General features: G+C 58.4%; 1 protein-coding gene across 1 annotated transcript; it reads right to left on the bottom strand.

The window, feature by feature from the left end:
* Nucleotides 1-234: 234 nt before the first annotated feature.
* Nucleotides 235-1,480, bottom strand: LOC123092750 (translation initiation factor IF-2; the record flags this gene model as incomplete). The annotated part of the gene is given in 2 exon segments (XM_044514571.1): nt 235-485; nt 1,006-1,480. Coding segments are annotated over 2 exon segments (632 nt in total), but the record flags the coding sequence as incomplete, so codon positions are not given.
* Nucleotides 1,481-1,488: the final 8 nt, after the last annotated feature.

Raw genomic sequence — 1,488 nt, 5'->3', positions numbered from 1 at the left:
AAAAACCACACTGCATCGGACGAGCAAGCGCACTTCATGATTTTCTTTTGTCGGACGTAAAAAATTTCAAGAGTGTGCTACAAAGTCCTTCGGAGCGGACTTTTTTAAAGACTGGAGTGCACTGCATTTTTCTTTTTCTTTTTCTCTAACAGAGTTTTGGTTTCCCCGTAGTGCACTGCATATATTTTTTGGGTTAATAATGAAATATGCACTGCAGGGACGAGGCGAGTGGACTTCATCAGGGCAACCACGAACTTCACCATACAAATTTGCCAAGGTTTTTGCTGCAAATCCTGGGGTGCAATCAAACTGCGCCAAACAAAGAACTTCAACCTCTACACGTCGTACTGCACCAAAACACACCCGATTCACACCAAATTTTTGGAGGTGGCTGGACCGGACGAAGCCGAAAAACCAGTGGTCCACGGCGAACTGCACGGCCAAGGGATGAGCTGGTTGGGTACTGCATCAGCGATCCAACTGACCTGCAACGAAGAGAAACCACAGTGAATAATTTGATCTGTGCATCTCTTTTTTCTGTACCTGATGGTACGTCCACCTCGCTCCAGCACACATCAGCGGAGCACTGCACTGTTGAAAACAAATGGACGTGGAGTGGAGGAGCACCAAGGCGAGGCACCGCAAAACTGAACACACACACACGCAGCGGCGGGCCACACCAGCCAGATCGGTGAACTGCGTTAGAAGAATGAAAAAAATGCATAGAGGCTCAAACCGGGGTGGATGAACACAAGAGTACTGCAGAGAGGAAAGAGGACCGCATCACGTGCACCCGTGAGCTGCACTGCCATGGTCGGCGAGCTGCACATTTTTTGTGTGCACGAGTGGAAGCGATGCTGTGGAGGCGCTGGGCAGGCCAGGAAGGGGCGGCAACAATGGGATCTAGAGGAAGTGAAGGGCGGCGGCCAGACAGCAGTATGCGCGAAGAGAGGATGTGACGGGAAGCCGTGGGAACTGCGCGCACTGGATCCCTCTGCCGCTCACCTGCAGGGAACATGGCGGTGGGATCTGACATGGGATGGCTCGATCCCGTTGCCTGGAGTCTCGTCGAAGGCTATGGTTGTGGAGGATAGGGCGGAGCCGAGCAGCCCGGCAGCACCGCGATGTCCTTCCGCTGGCCATGGAGCCTGACCACGCTGGGAGGAGGCAGCTCGCCGGCCACCTCGCTCCAGCACACATCGGGAGGCGGGGGTGCCACCATGGATCCATGGGCGTCGGGGGAAGGAGGGGAACGGGCGAGGCCGCTGTGGTGGTTGTCCATATCCACCGCGAGGACGCGCCGCTCGGGAGTGGGGCGGGAGGGCGGCCGGGGCCATGGCGGCGCTAGTGGGTTGGCGCGGAACGAGTGCCCCTCCGGCCAGCGCGTCGTGAGGCGGGCTGCTCGCGGGCGGGGAGGCGGCGAGGGCGGGGCGGGGGCGCCGGAGAAGGTGGGGCAGTTGGGCAGAGCGCCGGGGGGAGGCCGGCCTG

This window comes from Triticum aestivum, chromosome 1B, assembly GCF_018294505.1.
Source record: "Triticum aestivum cultivar Chinese Spring chromosome 1B, IWGSC CS RefSeq v2.1, whole genome shotgun sequence".
NCBI lineage: Eukaryota > Viridiplantae > Streptophyta > Magnoliopsida > Poales > Poaceae > Triticum > Triticum aestivum.
The sequence above is the reverse complement of the archived record's forward strand: the minus strand, read 5'-3'. Positions and strand labels throughout refer to the sequence as shown.